The 21,252-nt window shown below is 52.5% G+C and overlaps 1 protein-coding gene across 6 annotated transcripts; it reads left to right on the top strand.

Moving 5' to 3' along the window:
- Positions 1 to 14: 14 nt before the first annotated feature.
- On the top strand, positions 15 to 20,741 carry Pld3 (phospholipase D family, member 3). 6 transcript variants are annotated; one of them, XM_013509653.1, is made up of 13 exons: positions 15 to 104; positions 11,008 to 11,079; positions 11,973 to 12,064; positions 12,169 to 12,243; positions 12,324 to 12,466; positions 12,872 to 13,055; positions 15,227 to 15,347; positions 15,425 to 15,552; positions 17,008 to 17,208; positions 18,770 to 18,909; positions 19,529 to 19,694; positions 20,060 to 20,159; positions 20,250 to 20,741. In XM_013509653.1, exons 3-13 carry the CDS (start codon positions 12,038 to 12,040, stop codon positions 20,435 to 20,437), a joined length of 1,473 nt encoding a protein of 490 aa, XP_013365107.1. In that variant the 5' UTR covers positions 15 to 104; positions 11,008 to 11,079; positions 11,973 to 12,037; the 3' UTR covers positions 20,438 to 20,741. The 6 variants fall into 6 exon arrangements, with proteins under 6 accessions (XP_013365107.1, XP_005414119.1, XP_005414120.1 ...); XM_005414063.1 differs by lacking the exon at positions 11,008 to 11,079 and adding an exon at positions 11,122 to 11,153 and having other exon boundaries at positions 30 to 104; XM_005414062.2 differs by lacking the exon at positions 11,008 to 11,079.
- The last annotated feature ends 511 nt before the right edge of the window (positions 20,742 to 21,252 follow it).

Raw genomic sequence — 21,252 nt, 5'->3', positions numbered from 1 at the left:
ATCGAGCTGGAGTGCGCCTGCGCGCAGGTGGGGCAGGGAAGGCGGGGCTTGAGCTCTGGAGGTCAGTGCGGGGCCGGTCCCGAAGATCAAGACGTGGAGTGCAGGTACTGTGCTCCGCGCCTCGTCTGCACTCCCTGTGTTTTTACTCTCTTGTCCCCGTGCGTCCGCTTCTTTTGTCGCCCTTGGTCCATTTATGTTGCTCTTTCCTCCTCTTAAGTCGTATCCCGCTTAACCCGTCAGCACCCACTTCTGTTGCCAAAACCCTGCTTATGTCGCCATCAGCTCCTTAAAATCGCTTTGGTTCCCAGTAAACCCTCACTGCCACCAGATGTGCAATCTCCCCTCTTCAGGTCGTCACCGACTTATGTCACTCCCCTTCGTCTTTGTTGCCTTTTCTCCTTCATGAAACCTTCACTGCTAAATCGTCTTCATTCCCGTCTTCGCACACCGATCACCTCTTCTCCCCTTAGATCGCGCTCACACTCCCCATTTGTCATTCTTGCCCGTACATCTCCCTCGCTCCCCTGTCACCATCGCTCTTCGGACAGTCACCGTCCCTCTGTGTCTCAAGCCCACGTTTTCCCTGTGAGGAGCCATGCAGCCTTCCAGAGGTTTTTCTCCCCTCAGATCGCCGTGCCTTCCCAGGTCAGGTGTCACATACGCCCGCTGAGCAGGTGCTAGAGCCCATTCGCGGGCGGTGCCAGCGTCCAGCGCCACCTGTAAACCACTGGGTAACCTTGGCCACCTGAGGAAGCCTCTCCCCTCCCAGCTTCCTCATCCGTAAAACGCACGCGAGAACACCTATGTCTGGGATGAGTGTGAAGGTCCTGCTAATTTATTCCCGTCACATGCTGAGCTTGACTTGGCATTCGGGGCTAATATTGTTATTAAGCATCTCACCCTCACCCTCATCCAATCACCTTCATCGATCACCTCCTCGCCATGGCTACCCAGCCCGCACCTGCACTCATCAGTCCCCTGGCCTCACACACTCCATGTTGGCGCAACACTCTCTGCCAGGTTGCCAGCACCTCTGCCAGTAGTCACACCTTAGTGATCTATTGGCCGTCATGAAGCTAGCTGTAAACACTCAGTCCCTCTTTATCATGCTGGATTGAGACGCACCCCCTCACACCCCCTAAACAAGACGTATGCAGTGTGGGAGTCAAGGAGAGCTTGGAAGGGGCGGCCATAGGTGATTTAGACTCGGATCTTCGTGGACTTCCAGAATTGGGGGTACCGAGAGAGGAAGCAGGGCCCCGATTCTTCAGACCTCAGCAGTCTCAGTCCCCAGGTGGAGAGATATCTTATTCATTCAGCTTTTTTGAGGCAGCGTGGAACAGTGGTTAATGATGTGTGCCTCGAGACTGGAACACTCTAGTTCCAGTGTTGGTTCTTAGTACTTAAAGATCTGCATGACCTTGTGCATATGGCCTTACCTCTCTGTGCCTCACTTAGCACATCCACAGCATGGGGATGAAAACACAAGTTATTCATTCAACACATATTTCTTTTTTTTTTTTTTTTTTTTGGTTTTGGTTTTTCTCCGGTACCGGGAACCGAACTCACGACCTTGCGCTTGCCAGGCAGGCGCTTTTGCCGCTGAGCTAAATCCCCAGCCCCTCAACACATATTTCTTAAGCATGTACTAATGTGGCCCACACTGTACTAGGCACTGGGGACAAATCAATGAACAAAACAAAAATCCCTGCTCTCATAGGGTTCACATTCTAGTGGGGGTAAGAGACAGTGAATAAACATTGTACATAGGTAAGTAGATTATCTGGTGTGTTAGAAGGGGGATGCATAATGCATCAAGATCGTTTCTGGCACTGGGCGTTGAAGGCCGTGCCTTGCTCGTGCTAAGCAAGCGTTCTCCAACTAAGCTGCACTTCTAGCCTGCAGTTTTAAGGGGAGTCAAGGAAAGTTTTCTGAGAAGGTGACAACTGAACAAAGACTTGCAGGAGAAGAAAGGGTGGCATGGCTATCTGAGGGAAGGGCATTGTAGGCAGAGAAAACAAACTCAGAGGTCCGGAGCTGGCACGTGCTTGGAATATTTATTTAATGACTAGCAAGGAAGCTCGTAGGAGGAGACACAGGGTCTCATGAGCTATGGGGAAGACGGGCTTTTCCTCTGAGTGAGGAGGGAGCCACAGGAGGATTTGGAGCAGAAGAGAGATGGAATCCAGTGTGACATGAAGCCATCATGCCAAGCGGCAGCAGCTCCGGAACTTGTACCCAGGATCGATGGGCACATGGCAGCCTTATTGGAAAGAGAGGCAGAGTCCTCTAAAAGCTGCACGCCTATATCCTTTGCATTTGGACAGTGCTTCACATAGCTCCAGAAGATTTGGAGGGATAGGGTGTTGCTGGGGTTTGGTTTTGTTTTATTTTGGTTTGTCATCTTGAGAGAGAGTCTCACTATGCAGTTTAGGCTGGCCTTGAGTTCACTTTGTGGCCCAAGCTGATCTCGAACTCACAACAATCCTCCTGCCTCAGCCTCCCCTCGAGTGCTGGGATTACAGGCGTGCACCACCACACCCAGCATTGCTGGTGTTTTTGAGAGACCAAGATCACCCCTGCATTAGGTGCTTTTGGGGAGCTGTGGAGCTCCAACATATAGATAGGACAGACAGGGGCAAGGAACATCTGTTCCTGGAACCCTGAGACACCCTAAGTTCGAATCCTGGTTCACCCTTTCCTGGATATGATACCTCTCTGAGTTTGGAGTTTTTGTTTTGTTTTAGTTTCGCTTTTTGTGGTACCGGTGATTGGACAAAAGGGCTTTGCACATGCTAGGCAAGTACTCTACCACTGAGCTACATCCCCAGCTTGCCTTAAATTTTGAAACAGGGTCTTGTAAGTTGCCCGGGCTGTCACTGAACTCTTGATCCTCCTGCTTCAGCCTCCCAAATCAGTGGATTACAGGCATGTGCTGCTGCACCTCGCTGGTGTATTTTATTTGCTCAGGAGTTGGTTCAACAGTGTCCTGTCCTGGGACAGAACTGAACTTGGGTTTCAAATTTCCATCCAAGCAGCCCGAGCAGGTGATGTCCTTGAGACCTGACTCTTATCTGAAAAGCAGGGATAATAATGATTCTTGCCCCAGACTTGTCCTGTTGTTATGTTTGAGTGAGGACGTCACCCGTTTTCAGGCTTGATGCCACTGTCCCCCTCTCCTACTTTATTTTTCCCTAAAACATACCATATGTGTCTCTCACCTATGGTTTCCCCAGGAGAATATCATCATTAGTGGGCTTGCAGGAGGCAGCAGCCCTGAGATTTGAAGCCAGGGCCTTCACACTGAACTACGTATCTCCCCAGCTTTTTTTTATTTTTTATTTTCAGACACAGTGTCATTAAGTTGCCTAGCCTGGGCTGGAATTCGCAGTCCTCTGCCTCAGCTCCCCAGAGTCCTGCAGTTACAGGCATGCGCCCCTGTGCCCCACTTTTCCCCCTGTTATGTGCTGCGTGCCCAGTTTCTAGACCAGGGCTTATCAGTGAGTGCTCATACGTTTAGCTGAATGGGTAGATGAATGAACTGGCCACTGGGGACACAGTGGCGACTGACACAGACCAGCTCTGCCCTCCTGGGGCTTATAGCCCAGTGGGAAACACAGACCCATCCCCGGGCAGTGACCGCGCGGAGAAGTTGGGGCTGGGTTAAAGGAGGCACGGGTGGAGGGATGGGGTGGGGGTGGTGCGGGGGAGGGTTAGGGGCTTGTGGAATGCCAGAGAAGATGCCTGAGGAAGCCTGGGGGTACAGGGTGTCCTGGAGGAGGTGACGCAGAGTTGAGAGGAATGTGCAGCATGGGGAGGAGGGAAAGGTGTGCTGGGCAGGAGCAGCTGTGAGTGGTCTGGGGACAAATGTGTGGTTTGTATTGAAGGAACCGAAAGATACTCAGTGTGGCCAGAGGAAAAGCACGACAAGGGAGTGAGCCAAGGAGTCACTGGCGGGGTTGGGGGGGTCACTTAAAGCCTGGGGAGCACAGCGAGGAGCTGGACATTGTTCTCAGGACACTGGGGAGCTGAAGAGGGTTTGAGCAGGAGACGGGGAGGGGCTGGAAGCGTTGAGGGAAAGCTGGGTGCTGGGGGACGTAGGAGAGGCCAGCTTGGCGCTGGGAGAGGGACGGGTGGGACAGATCCTCGGCAGGCCCCCTGGATGAGTTGCGGGGGTCCAGGACAAGCCTGGGGCTGAAGGAATCAGGGAAGGCTTCCTGGAGAGGTGGCACCCAAGCCGAGACTTGAGGGATGGGGGAGACCGCTGTCCCTGAAGTGGGGCCCTGGAGGAGGAGCTGGCTTAGGAGAGATGGCATGGAGAGTTGGGGACATGGTGGATGTAAGAGGTCCAGGGACAGCTTGGGGCAGTCCCTGAAAGCCACAGAACCTCTGGAGCTGGGCTTCAGGGAGAACGTGAGGTCTGGAGACAGGGCTTTGGGTCCAGAAAAGGGAACCAAAGCTATAGTGGTGGGTGAGGGGCCATAGGAGCTGCCCCACATAGGGCCACGAGTGCTGGTGCATACCCATGATCCCAGGTACACGGGAGGTTGAAGCAGGAGGACCAGAAATTCAAGCCCAGTCTGGACAACCTAGTAAGACGCTTAAAAACTTTAAAACAGCGGCTGGGCATGGTGGCACACGCCTGTAATCCCAACACAAGAGGCTGAGGCAGGAGGATCGCCATGAGTTTGAGGCCAGTCTGGGCTATATAGTGAATTCAATGGCAGCCTGGCCAGGCATGGTGGTGCACGCCAGCACTCGGGAGGCTGAGGCAGGAGGATTGTTGCGAGTTCGAGAACAGCCTGGGCTACAAAGTGAGCTCAAGACCAGCCTGAACTGCATAGCAAGACCCTGTTTCAAAAAAGCAAAAAAAAAAAAGGGCAGCCTGAACTGCATATTAAGACCCTGTCTCAAAAAAACAAAACAAAAATCGAAAGAGAGAGAGAAAGACTGACTTTGTACTTTGGTCCTGAGGGTAGTGGGGAGCCACAGAAAAATGTTGAGCAGGAGCGGGACTACTCAGAATATTGAGTCCCGGGTCAGGAGTATTTACCATTCATGATGCTATTTTTCCCTTCTTTAATTATTCTTCAGACTAAACAGCTTCATCCTAGAAGGGGCACTTGCCTGAAGGGGGGTCCTTTAAAATAAAGGATCTATTGCTTCAAAAAAGAACAGTTTGCAAAACCAGTGTTGATTTTTTGTCCTCTGCGGGGTGCCTGGCCTGGCCCTTGCTATGCTTACGCCTCGGCAGCACCGTGCTGCTGCTCCCAGAGGGCTGAAACGCCTTGACCTTGACCCACGGCCCTTCAGTTCAGGCCAGAGCCTGCTGGCACATGCGCATCTGCGCTGCCCATCTGCTCTGGGCTTTCCATACCAGCTGCTTATCATCGTAGATAAAACGAGTGTCAGGGCTGGGGATTTAGCTCAGCGGCACAGCGCCTGCCTGGCAAGCGCAACGTTGTGAGTTCGATTCCCGGTACCAGAAAAAAACAAAAAAAATCGAGTGTCACTGCGTCCAGGGGGACATCGAAGAGCGTCTTTTCTCACAGTTTTCAGTTCTAAATCGCGCATGGGGGTACACGCCTGTGATCACAGCACTCCAGAGGCTGAGGCAGGGAGATCGAAAATTCCAACCCAGCCTGCATATTTACCAAGTTCCAGGGAAGACATTGTCTCAATAAAAATAAAAATAAAAATAAAAAGCAAGGTGTAGTGGTGCACATTTGTAATCACAGCACTCTGGGAGGCAGGAGGATCCCACATTCCAGCCCAGCGTGGCAATTTAGCAATTTAAAGACACCTTGTCTCAAAATAAAAAACAAGGGCCAGGGTTGTAGTTCAGTGTAAAAGTTCCTGAGTTCAGTCCCCAGTAACTAACACACACACACACACACACACACAGTTTCCCATTCTACTGCTTCGTTTCTTTGGTTTCAACAAACGTTGCCAGGCATGGTGGCGCATGCCTGTAATCCCGGCACTCAGGAGGCTGAAGCAGGAGGATCGTTGCGAGTTCGAGACCAGCCTGGGCTACAAAGTGAGCTCAAGTCCAGCCTGAAGTGCATAGCAAGACCCTGTCTCAAAAAGACAAAAAAAAAAAAAGTCTATGGAGTGATTCCAGTGTTCTTGGGGTAGACTTCAGCTGTTTGAAGGGCAAATATTCATCTATTATATCATCTATTATTGGCAACACGCGGCTCTAGGGGCACAGACACTGGTGTCACCCACCAAGCAGCACATATCCAGGGTTTGCTGAGCTCTCTGCCCACGGTGGATGGTCCCATTGACCTCCCAGCAAACACGATGTGATCTGCCCACCTTTGCTGATGGAGGAGGGACCAGCTCCCCTACTGCCCCCCTCAGGACCTGTGACCCAGTGCATGAATCGTGAATTGAAAGCCCAGCAGGTTTTGCTTCCTCTTTTCTGTGGACTGCGGTGTCACACCACCCAGCAGGCTGGGTCCCAAACCACAGGGCCTGAGGTTATCCTGTGAGCTTCCTGTACCCCACATCCTCAAGGAAGCAGAGCAATAGGACCAGCCTGTGCTGGGTGTGGTGGCGCACGCCTGTAATCCCAGCATTCAGGAGGCTGAGGCAGGAGGATCGCTGCAAGTTCGAGACCAGCCTGAACTACATAGTGAGACTCTGTCTCAAAAAACCAAAAGAAAAAAAAAGTCAGTAGTGAGGAAAGTCCTCCTATTTTGTTTCTGGGGTCCCTTTGGGGGCTACCATGGTTAGGAGAGTTGACAGTAGGATTCACTGAGTGGCTGTTCTGTACACTGTCAGGATTTGGTTTGTTTCTTTTAGTTCTGCGTTTTTGTAGTGCTGGGAGTGGAACCCAGTGTCTTGTCCACTCGCTAGGTCAGTGCTTTGTTATTAAACTTGATCGGTAGGAACATGATCCTACTTTCTCCTCAGTCTATCTCTGAGTTTTGGTTTTGTTTTTTTCTTTTCCCAGACAAGTCTCACTATGTAGCCCAGGCTGGCCTTGAACTAAGTATCCTCCTGCCTCAGCCTCCTGAGTCCTGGGAGTACAGCCCCGGTCCTACTTTTCTATTTGCAAGTTCCTTTAGTGCAGAGAAGTCATTTAGGTAGCCTTTAGACATCTCAGTTTTTATATATTTAACTTGTAAGCGGGGTGCGGTGGCACTTGCCTGCAGACCCAACACTGTGGGAGGCCAAGGCTGCAGGATATTGAATTTGAGCTCATAACTTGGTAATGGCCTGTCTCAAAATAAAAAATGCAAAAGGGCTGGGGATGTAGCTCCATGTGAAGCCAATGGGTTTTCTGCAGTACCAGAAAAAAAAAAAAAACAAGCTACCTAAACTCCTAAACTGCTGGTCCTTCCCCCACACCTGCTCCAGCCTCTCACCTTTGCTTTTTGCCAGGCCGAAACCCTTGGAGTGGTCCTTAACACCTCTCCTGTTCTCCAACCCCACCCGGTCTGGAAATCCCGTCCAGTGCACCTCCAAAAGGACGCAGCACCCACCTTCTTCAGTCTGCCTTCCTCAGCTGCCCTGCCCTGCTCGCTGCACCCTCATCACCTCCCTGACACCCCTGAGTCTGTCCTCCCACCCTGGTCCCCCACCCTGACCTCTTCCCAGGCCCCCCGGGTTGTTCCCCACACAGCCAGAGGAGCTGCGACCCTGTGTGTTGTTTTTCAGCGGCAGTACCAACTGGGACGCTTAAGGCAGCAGAAATGTGTTCTGTCACAGCCTTGGAGGCTGGACGTTTCCACCCAGGGTGTCCTTGGCAGAGCTGCGCTCCAGCCGGAGGCTTGAAGGCAATGCTGTTCCTTGCCCCTCAGCTTTCTGGGAGCCCCAGGCCTTCCCCAGCTGCCGTGTCACCAGTCACGTGGCTTTCTCTGTGTCTTCCCTGCAGGCTCTCAGGAGGACACTTGCCGTTGGGTTGAGCCCATACAGATAATGCGGGATGACCTCATCACAAGATCCTAAATTTAATCACATCTCATTTTTCCAAATAAGTTACATACACTAGTGCCAGGGGTTATGCCTATGTCAGACCTTGGTTGTTGTTTTGAGGCCATCATTAAACTCACCACAACACTCAAGATCACATGCCTCAGAAAAAAGATCACGTGCCTACTCCCTTGAGTCCCTGACCTGCTCTGTAGGATCTGGCCTGGTCACCTCTGACTCAGCTCTCCGTCACCCCCAGTCATCCCAGTATAGACGCTGGCCTCCTCCCACTTCCCGTCCACACTGGGTAACTCCCCCCGCAGGGCCTTTGTGCTGACTGTGCCCCTCCCCACAGAAGTCCAGGCCCGTGTGGCTCGCTGTCTCCCTGCAAGTCTTCCTGGGGTGTGTCCTTCTCAATAAAGCCTTCCCTGACCTCCTTATGTAACATTGCAAACCATCCCACGTCCCCCCTTCTGCATGGAGGGTGTTCCTGTCCAACTCGTTACAGCCCCGCAGTATCTAGGGGATGTTGGTCCCCAGGGAAAGCACAACTCCCAGATGGTCCCGTTCCTTACATAACATTGTGTTCTAGAGACCCGGGCGCAGTAGTATGGAACTGTAGTCCTAGCCTTTAGGCGGGTGAGGTGGAAAGACAGCTTGAACCCAAGAATTGAAGACCAGCCTGGGCAACACAGCAAGAGCTCGTCTCAAAAACAGCCAACCAACCCAGAGAAATCATATAATGGGCTTTCACTTATATATAATCTACTTACATCCTCCCATATACTGTACTTGAAATCATTTCTAAGTGCTGTGTAAATGGTTGTTATGATATATAGATAGATATATAGATATAGATATAGATATATATTCCCCCCCCCTTTGGGTTTTTTGGTTTTTTTGTCTTTTTGAGACAGAGTCTCACTATGCAGTTCAGGCTGGCCTTGAGCTCGCTTTGTAGCCTAGGCTATCTCGAGCTTACAATGATCCTCCTGCCTCAGCCTCCCAGTGCTGGGATTACGGGCATGAGCCACCATGCCCAGCTCTTGAAATAATTTCTAAATGCTGTGTAAATGGTTGTTATGCTGTATTGTTTAGGGAATCATAACAAGAGAAAAAAGCTTGTACATCTTCAGTGCAGACTTAAAAAATCTTTTCAATTTGGCCTAGAGGCACACATCTGTGATCCAAGCACTTGGGAGGCTGAGGCAGGAGGATCGTCATTAGTTTGAGGCCAGCGAGGGCTACCCAGTGATTTGTAGGCCCACCTGAATTACATACTGATACTCTGTCTCAAGAAACCAAAAATAAATAATATTTTCAAACTATAGTTGCTTGAATTTGCAGATGCAGGACTCATGGAAAAGGGGGGCATCTGTAATTTACCTGTTGTTTATTCTGTGTCTTCCCTTGTGTCTGCTTTGTTCATAGTTGTATCCTCAGTGCCTAAAACAACACTTGGTAACACAGTAGGTACTCAGGAAATACATGTGAAAGTAAAGAACAACCTTATGAAAAGTAGATATTTTTATCCCTGTACCTACTTTGCAGCTGGGAAAATTGAGGCACAAAGGCATTGTCACTTCCCCAAAGTCAAACAGGTCAGACAGATGCTGAAGTTCATATTTAAAGTCAGATATTTGCCTCTAGCATCCACCATAATAAACTACTTGAACCCACAAAGATCCTCCTGCCTCAGTCTCCCAAGTGCTGGGATTACAATTTGTTTTTTTGTTTTGTTTTGTTTTTGTTTTGTTTTTTGGTAGCAGGAATCGAACTCAGGCACTTGAGTTTGCCGGCCAGGGGCTTGTGCTGCTGAGCTATATTCCTAGCCCTCACCATACAATTTGAATAACAAAAGGTCACTAACAATTTAAATGGTCCATTTTTCTTTATTATTTTTGTGTATTAATAGCCATCCCAGTTCTCCAGGCTGTACACTTGTTCACCCACAGTTGTGTTTTTATTTGTGGAGTCCCCTAATTTTATGTCTTGTGCTGTTTCAACACCATATTCTTTCCTTTCTTTTGTTGATTTTCTGAGGCAGGGTCTTGCTGTATAGTCCAGGCTGGCCTTTAACTCACTATGTAGCCCTGAGGGCCTCGAATTCCTAGCAGTCCTCCTGCCTCAGCCTCACAAATGCTGGGACTATAGGTGTGTGCCATCACACCTTGATGGTGGTGTGTGTTTATGATCCCCCATCTGGGAGGCTGAGCTGGGAAGTTCAAGCCCAGCCTGGGTAATTTAGCAACCCCGTGAGACCTGTCTCAAAGTAAAAAATAAAAAAGGGGCTGGAGGATGTACCTCACTTAGTGCTAAGGGCTTGGGTTTAATTTCCAATATGTAGCAAAAACACAAAGCCAAATGTTTCCTACCCATCCCCTGCCCCCTCTGGCCCACCCCTTCTAAAAAGTGTTATCTTGTGCTGCTGATATCTCACTATCAGGTAAGCTTGGACTGTTGCCCTTTCTTACATCGATATTTCTTAATCTGTGCTGAGATGGTTTCTACACTTCCCAAGCCTATATTCAGTTTTAAAAAAGAAAATAAGAGCCTGGAATGATGGCACACACCTGTAGTCCCAGCACTTGGGAGGCTGAGGCAGGAGGGTCACCATGACTCAAAGGCCAGCCTGAGCTACAAAGACCCTGCCTCTAAAAAACAAAACAAAAGCTTACAGTGACAAATAACCAGGATCCTCCTTTCCCCAATCCCACTCCCTTGACTCAGTAGCTGCTTCGCTATCATTCCTTTATTGAGAAGTACCTGTTGACTTCCTGTGTGTTTGGGGGTGAGGAAGGTCAGGGCTGAGAGGGGGGAGAGGTGCGAGAGGAGGTGGTCTCTGATTTATTTCTCCAGCTCTGACTTTAAATCCTGTTTGAGAGATAAAAGATGGGATCCAGAAGCCTGGATCCAGCCTTCTGGATCCCAAAACAAAGTTGTTTTAATCCCTATCAAAATATCAGTTGGAAAAAAAAAATATCAGTTGGCTTTAAAAAAAAAAAAAGGTCAAATAGTGTAATCCAGACAAACTCCAGCAGAAAGCCAACCCTCTCTCCGCATCCTTCTCTTTCCATTCTATAGTGTGGGCTGGGTCTTCTGATGATTTTGTTGCTTCGTCTGTTAGTCATCTTCGGTCTCCCCTTTATAAGCATTTTAAGTATTAATTTTATTTATGTATTTATATTCTTTGACTAGGTAATGCGTGCCCACGTACAAAAATTCACAAGGTTTGTAGACCAGAAAAGATGTGGGGTTCCTTTTTATCTGTGGCCTCCCTGGGTCTCATGGGGCCCGGGATGGGTGTGACAAAGCCCATTCCCCAGACACACTGCGAATTGCGCCCGACCCCAGTCAGGCTGGTGGACTGTGTGTGGGGGACCCGCCCCCCCTTCTCGCTGCGGTGAGCCGACCCGCACATGCGCAGACTCCCCGCTGCAGTGGGCGGGGCCCCTAGAAGGCCCCGCCCCTCCCCCTCCCACTCCTGTTCATCCTGTCGGGACAGAAGCTGGGGCCCCGCGGAGGTAGCAGCAGCCACCTGGCGCATGAGGCTCAGGTCTTTCTAGGGGAAGGGGGGATGGGCTGAGGGTGGTGGGGAGGCCCCGATGGTCTGGGCTCTGCACCTGAGCTGCTGTGGTCTGGTGGGTGCCGGGGATCGAGGGCAAAGGAGCCACCTGCAAAATGCTCCCTGAGTAGTCCCTGAAGATCCAGGCCTGCCTTTCGGGGAATGTTCGGATTGGAGCTCAGGATGGATAAAGGGAAGTGTTCATGGGGAGCGGCGTGGGCGCTGGATGGCGGCGGGGTGGTCGCAGAAGGGAGGCAGGTGGTAGAGGCGAAGAAAGCAGAGGCACTGGACCACAAGGGATTTCGAAATCCCTGCTGACCAGCGACCAGCTTCCTTCTTCGGGGTGGCGGGCGCTGTGCCAAGCGCCCCCGTGATCTTGGGCAAGGAGACACAGTGGTTTCCATAAGCCCAAGACTAATCTGTCTTCTGTGAGGTCCCTCAAAAGCCCAGAACACCCCACAAGTGCCTGCTTCTGTTCCCCTAGTTTGGAGACCCTGACACACCCACCTTCACACCTGGGCTCTGCGTCTCCCCTGGTGACCTGGAAAGATGAAGCCTAAACTGATGTACCAGGAGGTAGGTGGACGGGGCACCGAGTGGGGAGGAAGCGGGTGCTGTGGAGGGTGGATGACGCGCCAGGCGGCCTGTTACACCCCACCTTCCCTGTCCCGGTCTCCCAGCTGAAGGTGCCTGCTGAGGAGCCTGCCAGTGAGCTGCCGGTGAATGAAATTGAGGCGTGGAAGGCTGCAGAGAAGGTAGGCACCCTCACTTCCTTGATCGGCCCAGGGCTCAGTGGGGCTGCCCTCCTTGGCTGACCACCCCCTCCTCCCCACAGAAAGCCCGCTGGGTCCTGCTGGTCCTCATCCTGGCAGTGGTGGGCTTTGGTGCCCTGATGACTCAGCTGTTCCTTTGGGAATACGGGGACCTGCATCTCTTTGGGCCCAACCAGCGCCCAGCCCCCTGCTATGATCCCTGCGAGTAAGTGGGGGTTGGGGGGGCTGCCTGGCCAGGGACCCCGAAACACACAGGAGGGAGAGGGCCTGAGCTCAGCCGCACCCAGCGTAGTGATGAAATGAGGTTGCAGACGCCCGAGTGCATGCCCACCCCCTTCCCCCCACACAGTTTCTATGGCAGCCACAGCGTCATCTTCTCTGCAGGTCTGTGAACAGATAGACACGCACAGCATCTTCCGTCCACATCTATGGATTGACACACAGACATCCATGTGCATAATCTTCCTTGCACACCCCTAGACAGACAGTGGGTACACACACAGATATGCTCAGTTTCCTGTCCACATCCCTGGGCAGACAGGTGAGCATGCTCCCATCCCAGCTGGTCCTCTCTGGGCCCACTGTGGCTGACACTGTCCCTGCTCCCCAGAGCAGTGCTGGTGGAAAGCATTCCCGAAGGCCTGGACTTCCCAAATGCCACCACGAGCAACCCCTCCACGGGCCAGGCCTGGCTGGGCCTGCTTGCCGGTGCTCACAGCAGCCTGGACATCGCCTCCTTCTACTGGACCCTCACCAACAATGACACTCACATGCAGGAGCCCTCTGCCCAGCAGGTACCCGCCAGCTTGGGCGCCAGCTGGCAACAGGGGCGTCAGCGGGGAGGGGGAAGCAACGGGAGGGGGTGTGAGGGGGTTTCTTTTGCAGCCCTGGAGACAGGTGGGCATGTCTTGTGTGGCCACTTAGACACGGGTGTTTGGAAGCAGCTGTCTTCACATGGCCCTTCGGACTGGGAGTGTTTGTCTCGATCATCTGGAGGCCTCACAATGTCAGGGTGCGGGTTTGGTTACAAGGGATTAGGCTGGCAGGTGTCGCTTGCCCACAAGCTGCGCTGACCCTGTCACACAAAGAGGTGGAAGAGAGGAGCAACAAGTTCGAGGCCAGCCTGGGCTGTGTAGTGAGTTCATGACCAGCCTGAACTGGATAGTAAGATCCTGCCTCAAAAAGCCAGCCTCAGGTGCTCCCAGCACTGTGACCTTCGGCAGGTCATTTTGCAATTTCTTTATCTGTAAGAGGGGGCCAACCTATACTGCCTGCCCAGCAGGGCTCTCGCAAGGACAGAAAGGATGGGTCTGTGCAAATTTACAGTGGCTGGTATACAAGCAGCCCATTATAAGCATTTGCTGTTAATACATCCTGGCTATAGTTTGCAGACACACTTTAAAAACATAAAATCTCCCTTGTTTACTTTGTGTGGTTTTTTTGTTTTTGTTTTTTTGGGATTTTTTTGTGTTTTTGACACAGGGTCTCCCCATGCCATTCAGGCTGGCCTTGAGCTCACTTTGTAGCCCAGGCTGATTTCAAACTGGCGGCGATCCTCCTGCCTCAGCCTCCCAAGTGCTGGGATTACAGGCATGCACCACCATGCCCAGCTTACTTTGTGTTTTGCGACAGGGTGTAGTTGCTATGTAATTGAGGCTGACCTTGCACTCACTATATAGCCCAGGCTGACCTTGAACTTGTGGAGATCCTCTGGCCCCACCTCAGAGTGCTGGGAGTATACACATGTGCCACTACACATGGCCTCTCCATAGTTTAAAAAGAAATGGTCACTGGGCATGGTGGCATACGCCTGTAATCCCAACACTTGGGAGGCTGAGGCAGGAGGATTGCCACAAGTTCAAGGCCAGCCTGGGCTACATAGTGAGTGCAAGGCCAGCCTGAATTACACAGCAAGACCCTGTCTCAAAAAAAAAAAAGAATGGTATAGGTGGATAGCTCCTACTATTAAAAAATACGATGACTTTAAACCCAGCATGGTGGCACACACCTATAATCCCAGCATTTGGAAAGCTGAAGCAGGAGTATCGACACAAGTTTGAGGCCAGCATGGGCTAAGTAGTGAGTTCAAAACCAACCTAAACTACACAGCAAGACACTGTCTCAAAAACCTAAAACAAACAAACATGATGATCTTGATATTTCTGTTTTCTTCTCTCTGCTGCCTGTGTTTATGAGAAGTTAACTTAAAATTCAGCAGAATTGCAGAGCTCCTGAAGCAGTCCTTAAAAATAAAGTTAAAAACCATCCAAGCTGGGCTCGATGGCATACAACTGTAATCTCAGCACTCGAGAGGCTGAGGCAAGAGAATCACAAGTTTGAGCCCAGCCTAGGCAATTTAGCAAGATCCTGTCTCAAAATAAAAGATAAAGGGCTGGGGCTGTATAGCTCAGTGGTAAAGCACTTGTCTAGCAGATGCAAGGCCCTGGGTTTCATCCTTAGTACCCCACCAAAAAGAGACCTCAGACTCCGCTCACTCTTCCACTGAACTAGACAGCAGCATATAAGTAGAAGCAGACAGTCTGGATTCAAGTGCCCCTCACCACTGAGCTCTCCGGCTCAGTTTCTTTCTCTGCTGGTGGGAATCATCATCAGCCCCTCTGTAGAATGTTATGAGAGTTCAGTGAGTTCAGACATCAAAGTGCCTGGCACACAGTAAGTAGCAAGGATTTAGGCTCCTATAATTATCAAAGCTGAGTCTTGAAATAACCCCATTGGATGCTGGGCATGGTGGTTCATGCGTGCAATCTCAGCAGTCCAGAGGTTGAGGCAGGAGCATCTTTGTGAGTTTGAGACCAGCCTGGGCTACAAAGTGAGCTCAAGGCCAGCCTGAACTGCCCAGAGAGACCCTGTCTCAGAAAGACAAAAAAAAAAAAAAAAGAAAAACCCCATTGGGGTACCCCGAACTGACTGTCCCAGCCCTTCAGAAGCTCTCTGTTGCCTGCAGGGTGAGGAGGTCCTCCGGCAGCTGCAGACACTGGCACCTCGAGGTGTGAAGGTGCGCGTCGCTGTGAGCAAGCCCAATGGGCCCCAGCCGCAGGCGGACCTGCAGGCCCTGCTGCAGAGCGGTGAGGCGGGAGCAGTAGGGGTGGCGCACCTGGGGCTGCCCACGCTGGCCCCTGACCACTGCCCCTGTTGGCTGCAGGAGCCCAGGTCCGCATGGTGGACATGCAGAAGCTGACCCACGGCGTCCTGCACACCAAGTTCTGGGTGGTAGACCAGACCCATTTCTACCTGGGCAGTGCCAACATGGACTGGCGCTCGCTGACTCAGGTCTGCCTGCACCCTGCCCACCCTCCCTTCCAGGCTACTTCGTGCCCCACAGATGCCAGCTTCTCTCCTCTGCAGCCCCACCACCCTCTCTGCCCATGTCTGCTGTGCTTCTCTTCCCCCTCCCTACCAGGCCTTCCTAACCGTCCCCGAATCCAGCCCTCCACCACTCTCTCCTCCCGCTCACGGAAGCCTGGGCTTCCCCCGGTCCCTCAGGGCAGCTGCCAACCCTGCATAGGACACTCCAGGCCCCACTGTGGCCTCCGTTCTCCGTTCCGTGAACACGTGTCCTAAACCCAGCACTGTCCTAGGTGATGCTAGGAACCTGGTGGTAATGGTTGAATTTCATGGAGCTCCCAGTGCACCATGGAGCCTAGCCTGTTGCCCGACACTCACGGCCCAGAGGGGCTCAGGGATAGGATGGGGAACCTGTGGGCTTTGGAAGCCCGGGGGAGTCATCTGACACAACTTGGGGTGTCGGGGAAGATTTCCTGCAGGAGATGACTGATACGATACAAAAGAATTGGCAGGAGTCAGCACAAGAATACTTCCCCAAACCCCTAGATATACTGCTGATGCAGGGAGACGCTGAATATCCAGCTGAGACTGAGACGTCTTGTGTGGCCTGTCCTCCCACCCAGTAGAGACACGGGTTTGCCAGCAGAGAGAATGAAGAGGGAAACCCTGTGAGAGCCCAGGGGAATGGGAATGCCTGGCACATTCTAGGCAGTTCAGGGAGGTTTCCTGGATGAGGAACGTATTGGCCTAGATCTTAGAATGAGCAGGCCTATGTGGTAACACACACCTATAATCCTAACACTTGGGAGGCTGAGACAGGATGATCACCAGGAGTTGGAGGCCAGCCTGGGATACATAAGTGAGTTCAAGGCCAACCTGCACTACATAGCAAGACTCTGTCTCAAGAAAAAACAAAAACAGGCTGGGTGTGGTGGTGCACGTCTGTAATCCCAGAACCTGGGAGGCTGAGGCAGGAAGATCGTCACGAGTTCGAGACCAGCCTGAGCTACAAAGTGAGTTCAAGGACAGCCTGAACTGCATAGCGAGACCCTGCCTCAAAAATTCAAAAAGAAAGAAAAAAGAAAAAAAATAAACATAAAAAGAAGGAACAGGAGTCTGGCACAGTGGCCCACACCTATAATCCCAGCTATTCAAGAACCTGAGGGAGGAGAGTTCAAAAGTTCAAGGCCAGACTGGATAACTTTAATAAGACTCTGTTTTCAAATAAAATTATAAAAGGCCTGGGGATGTAGCTTAGTGGTAGGGCACTCACCTAGCATACCTATGAACTTCAGTTGAAAGTTCTAGGACTCTAGCTCTTCAGAGTGGGGATGGAGGAAGGACTAAGGGACACAGGGGCATAGACCAAGGGATAAAGAGACTGAGCTGGCAGTGTCGCTGTTGCCTGTGGGCACCAGACTTAGCGCTGCCCTCCTGCAGGTCAAGGAGCTGGGTGTGGTCATGTACAACTGCAGCTGCCTGGCTCGGGACCTCACCAAGATCTTCGAGGCCTACTGGTACCTGGGCCAAGCGGGCAGCTCCATCCCGTCAACCTGGCCCCGGTCTTACGATACCCGCTACAATCAAGAGACACCTATGGAGATCTGCCTCAATGGGACCCCTGCTCTGGCCTACCTGGCGGTGAGTGTAGGGGCAGCAGCCCTGCCGCAGCATAGATACATGTGTTGTGGCTCTGGCCTAGCCCTGCCTGGTGAGTCAGGAGCCTAGGCTGTGTCTTACCCTCACTAGCCCTCATTTCCATCTGCAAATGGATACCCGAATGTTTCCAGAAGCAGAGTTCATGTGCCCAAAGCCCTTGGTGTTGTCCATAGGCGGTTCTTGCCATTTAAATTGATTAAAATTAGCTGGGCATGGTGGCACACACTGTAATCCCAGCATGGGGCAGGTAGGGTGGGAAGGCTGAGACAGGAGGATTGCTGCAAGTTCCAGGCCTGCCTGTGCTACATAGGGAGCTCAAGGCCAGTCTGCACAACATAGCAAGACCCGCTCTCAAAAAAACAAAAATAGGCTGGGGATATAGCTCAGTGGCACAAGCACCTGCCTGGTAAGCGCAAGGTCCTGAATTCGATCCCTGATACAAAAAAAAGAAATTTTTTGAGTAAATTAATTGAAACTAATATGGTGAACTCTTCTGTTCCTTAGTTGCACCAGTCACATTTCTAGAGCTCAGTAGCCAGGTGGCAGCACTTGTCTAGACTGCTTAGGATCTGCCTTGGAGCCAGGCCAGGTAATCCCAGCACTTGGAGGCTAAAGCTGGAAGATAGCAAGTTTCAGCCGGCCTGGGAAACTGAGCAATTTAGGGAGACCCTACCTCAAAATAAAAAACTTTAAAAAGGGCTGAGGATGTAGCTCAGTGCGAAGGCCCTCAGTTCAGTCTCTAAAACTGCAAAATAACAAAATAAGTGGCCAGGTGTGGTTGGGCACACCTGTGACCTCACCATTTGGGAGGCTGATGCAGGAGAATCCCCATTAGAGTGAGGCCAGCCTGGGCTACATAGTGAGTTCAAGGCCAGCTTGAACTACATAGCCAGACCCTGTCTCGAAAATAAACAAACAAACAGATCTGTGCTCCACACCAACATTCTGCTTTAAAATGCTTTGCACATAGCCAGGTGTGGTCGTGCACCCCTGTAATCCCAGCACTGAGGAGGGGGAGGCTGGGGCAGAAGGACCCTTGTAAATTTGAGACCAGTCTGAACTGCATAGTGAGGACCCTGTCTCAAAAAGGCACAAAAAAAGAACAAACTCCTTATCCTGCCGTCTCTCCCCACCGTCATCAAGTCATCAACATAATGATCCTCATTAGCATAAAGTCACCTGCCACCCTCTGAATCATCTGATAATCCCTGCAATTGTTGTGTACACCCAGTAAATAGTGGCTAGCTCTAGTGTCTTTATCTCTGCCCATTCTGAGGCTTTAGCCTCCCAGCCCCCTTGTCATGCATTACTAAAAAAAATAAAACAAAAATTCTGAAGTTAGCCTGGGATCAATTCCTGGCTCCATTTATTAGCAGTGTGGCCTTCAGCAAGCCGCTTACCCTCTCTGAAGCTGTATCCTCACCTGCAAAGTGGCCATGGTGATTGTCTTCCCCGTCATGGATGGAGGCTGGCTCTTGGCGAGCCGCAGATCATCGGCGGACGATGGCCCTGGCACGGGACTTAACTGCTTCTTCCGTTCCAGAGTTCGCCCCCACCACTCTGTCCCAGTGGTCGAACGCCAGACCTGAAGGCTCTGCTCAATGTGGTGGACAATGCCCGGAGCTTCATCTACATCGCCGTCATGAACTACCTGCCCACCATGGAGTTCTCCCACCCTCGCAGGTACTGTGGGGCGCCCAGACGGAGCCCCTGCACACAGAGGGCGTGGCAGGGCTCTGAGAGTAGCCAAGGAGGCCAAAGCAAGGGACAGACACAGGAGGGCGGCTCTGGGTGTTTGAGGTGGAAGAAGCAACCATGATGGGGGAGATGGGGAGGCCGGAGGTCACGAAGAAAAGGATGGTAATGCTGGGGTTTGGGGCGGGAAGGGGAAGCGGGAGACCTGAAGTAGAGGGTGCAGAAGGTGGGGTTTGGGAAGGTAGAGAGGGGACGGAAACGGGGTGAAGGGTTTGGGGAAGGGGGCTGGGAGTGCGGGGCTGGGAAAGCAGAACTGGGTCTGTGATCAGAGGTGAGAAGGGGCACAGCTGGGCGGGATGACCGAGGAAGGCGGTGTGGGGTCAGCAGACGAATGGGAAGGACTGTGTGGCGGCACCCGCCTGCGATCCCAGCATCCTGGGAGGCTGAAGCAGGAAGACCACAAGCTCGAGACCTGCCTGGGCAACTGAGTAAGACCGGTCTCAGAAGAAGTAGTTAACGCAGGGGCCAGGCGTGGCTCCCCAAACCTGAAGGCAGAGCCGGGGGTCCAGCCGCCCTCCTCCTGCACACCGCTCCGCCTCCCTCCCAGGTTCTGGCCCTCCATCGACGATGGGCTGCGACGGGCGGCCTATGAGCGGGGTGTCAAGGTGCGCCTGCTGATCAGCTGCTGGGGACACTCTGAGCCGGCCATGCGCGCCTTCCTGCTCTCCCTGGCCGCCCTGCGTGACAACCACACCCATACCGACATCCAGGTGGTAAGCAGTGCTGGGGACAAGCCTGCATGGAGCTCCTGGGTCGTCCAGCAAGATCCCCAGCGAGCCCTGCCATGATCAGGAGCGGTCAGGACAGGGAGCACAGGCAGAGATTGGGGACGGGACAGGGAGGCACAAAGGAAAGACCTGTCTTAGCCTGAGGGGTCAAGGAAGCCTTTCTGGAAAAGGGGACATCTAAGAAGAGACTTCCGGGATGAACGGGAGCCATGCTAGAGGGGAGCAAGTTGGCTGTGGGGGTGACAAGGTCCTTCCCTCAGTCAGCGTTTACTGAGGAGCCCCCAGCCCTGCAGAGCTGGTCGCACCCCCAGCTGCATCTTGCACTCCTTGCTACCCTCTGTCTCCGGCAGAAACTCTTTGTGGTCCCTGCGGATGAGGCTCAGGCCCGGATCCCATATGCCCGTGTCAACCACAACAAGTACATGGTGACTGAACGTGCTGCCTACATCGGTAAGTTCCAAGGGGCAAAAAAGGGAGGGTCCAGCCACCAGACCCTGGCCAACCCCATGGGGCCGTCATTCTCTGTCCCCTCCTCCCTAGGGACCTCCAACTGGTCCGGCAACTACTTCACTGAGACGGCAGGTACCTCACTGCTGGTGACGCAGAATGGGCGTGGTGGCCTGCGCGGCCAGCTAGAGGCGGTTTTCCAGAGGGACTGGGACTCTCCGTATAGCTACGACCTTGATGCCTCTGCTGACAGTGTGGGCAATGCCTGTCGGATGCTCTGAGGCCCAATCCAGTGGACAGGCCAAGGCCTGTGAGGCCCCCATGGACTCAGATAGGGTCCCAGTTCCTGTCCCCATGCCCTCGCTTCTGTCTTTCCCATTGTGGCTCTACAGGTTCTCCCCTGCGCTCCCACCTCTACCTCCACCCCACTGGCCTGACACAGTGGCCCCGGGACCAAGCAGAGCTGGGGGAGGGATCAGCCCCCCAAAGAAGTGGGGGTGCATGCTGGGCCTGGACTCCTGGCCCACCCCCCTTTCCAGGGCAAGGAGGGCCCAAGGTTATAATAAGTAAATAATTGTCTGTACAGCCTGTGCTTGACTGAGTGGTATGGGATGGGGTGTCGGGTGGTGCTGAGCTCTTGGCGCGTGACCAGTGCAGTTTGGTGTGTGCTAAGCATGCGGTGTGCGACCATGTGGGCTGGCCCCGGCTGAGCACGTGTGTAGCTAGTGTGGGGTAGCATGTGCCACACACTAAGCATGCTCCAGGTGAACAGCATGCATTGGACCATGGCCATATCCCAGGGGTGGGCCAGCATGTCCGAACCCTGGAGTGTGCGCCGCACATGCATTTATATGTGCCAGGTAGATTTACACTTAGCATGTCCCAGGCATGTACAAGAGCATGTCAAGCCTGTAACATTAAGGAAAGACCACTGATCAGTGAGACTTCAGCATTTGGCAGACTCAGATGATCTGGGGGTGGATGTGCAAGTGCTTAGCGTATGTGGGGGATGGGTTTATGCGCCAAGCACAGCCTCTTCCTCCCAGCGTCACGTAGCCCAGCCCCTAGCCTGAGCCAGTGGCCAGCTGGGTGCAGC

Source organism: Chinchilla lanigera, unplaced genomic scaffold, assembly GCF_000276665.1.
Source record: "Chinchilla lanigera isolate Chin_1 unplaced genomic scaffold, ChiLan1.0 scaffold00177, whole genome shotgun sequence".
NCBI lineage: Eukaryota > Metazoa > Chordata > Mammalia > Rodentia > Chinchillidae > Chinchilla > Chinchilla lanigera.
Note: the sequence above shows the minus strand (reverse complement) of the source record. Positions and strands in the feature narration are given on the sequence as shown.